This window comes from Cebus imitator, unplaced genomic scaffold (genome assembly GCF_001604975.1).
Source record: "Cebus imitator isolate Cc_AM_T3 unplaced genomic scaffold, Cebus_imitator-1.0 Scaffold15, whole genome shotgun sequence".
NCBI lineage: Eukaryota > Metazoa > Chordata > Mammalia > Primates > Cebidae > Cebus > Cebus imitator.
Genome location: NW_016107330.1, coordinates 11,014,762 through 11,015,760, shown reverse-complemented (window position 1 = coordinate 11,015,760; position 999 = coordinate 11,014,762). Strand labels below are relative to the sequence as shown.

General features: G+C 39.1%; 1 protein-coding gene across 6 annotated transcripts in view; it reads left to right on the top strand.

Annotated features, from left to right (window-relative positions):
• The window catches only part of HP1BP3 (heterochromatin protein 1 binding protein 3), a 38,023-nt gene that overhangs the window by 20,904 nt on the left and 16,120 nt on the right, over positions 1–999 (top strand). For all 6 annotated transcript variants that reach the window (XR_005196545.1, XM_037730527.1, XM_017503228.2 and 3 more), the window contains one exon: positions 571–651. Coding sequence is in view for 5 of the 6 variants with exons in the window: in XM_037730527.1 (XP_037586455.1) it covers positions 571–651 (81 nt within the window). In the remaining variant the exon portion in view is untranslated. The remainder of the gene's footprint in view (positions 1–570; positions 652–999) is intronic.

Here is a 999-nt window from a genome sequence, read left to right as displayed (position 1 = left end):
TTTTTGAGAGAGTCTTGCTCTGTCACCCAGGCTGTAAGTGCAGTGGCGTGATCTCAGCTCACTGCAACCTCTACTTTCCGGGTTCAAGCAATTCTCCTGCCTCAGCTTACTGAGTAGCTGGGACCACAGGCGCCCGCCACCACACCTGGCTAAATTTTTTGTATTTTTAGTAGAGAGGGGGTTCCAGGCTGGTCTTGAACTGACCTTGTGATCTGCTTGCCTCAGCCTCTCAAAGTGCTGGGATTACAGGCATGAGCCACTGCGCCTGGCCTCATTTTGAAAGTTTGTAATAGACTAACCTGGTGTCACAATAGTGTTCTTCTCAAAATTTTGTAGATGAGAAAACAAAAGCTCAGAGCAGTAACTGGATTGTCCAGTATTGCTCAGCGTCAGCTAGTTGGTACTATAAAGGAGCTTTTATCTGAAATCTTTGGACTCTTGATTGTCTGTTCTTTTTTCTCTGAAGAATTAAACAGCACTTTATATTAGCTCTCGCAGCACTGTCATTTCCTTAGCCTAACGTATAGTTACGAATACTAGAATAACAAAATAAAAATTAATTTACTTTAGGTTAAAGGAAAAGGTGCTTCTGGAAGTTTTGTTGTGGTTCAGAAATCAAGAAAAACACCTCCGAAATCCAGAAACAGAAAGGTAAGACATCTGTACCACAGTTTGAGTGCTGTGGAGCTGTTACTGTTACTAAAAATAGCAACACTCATTGAGTGTTTGCTATGTGTCTGGCACTATGCAAAGTTCAGCCTTTCTGCTAAGACCTAGAGAGGTTATAAATAATTTGTTCATTTAGTCAGTAGAACAGCCAGGGTGCAGATTTAAGCAGTCCAACCTGGTTAAGCCTATGCTCTTAAGTGCCTTACATTAAATTATGGGCAGCTATATGAATTATACTGCTTTTTGTGAAATATCTTTTAAACTAGAGGAGAGGCATAAGAGTACTTTTTTTTTTTTTTTTTTTTTTTTTTTTTTTTTTTTTTTTTTTTT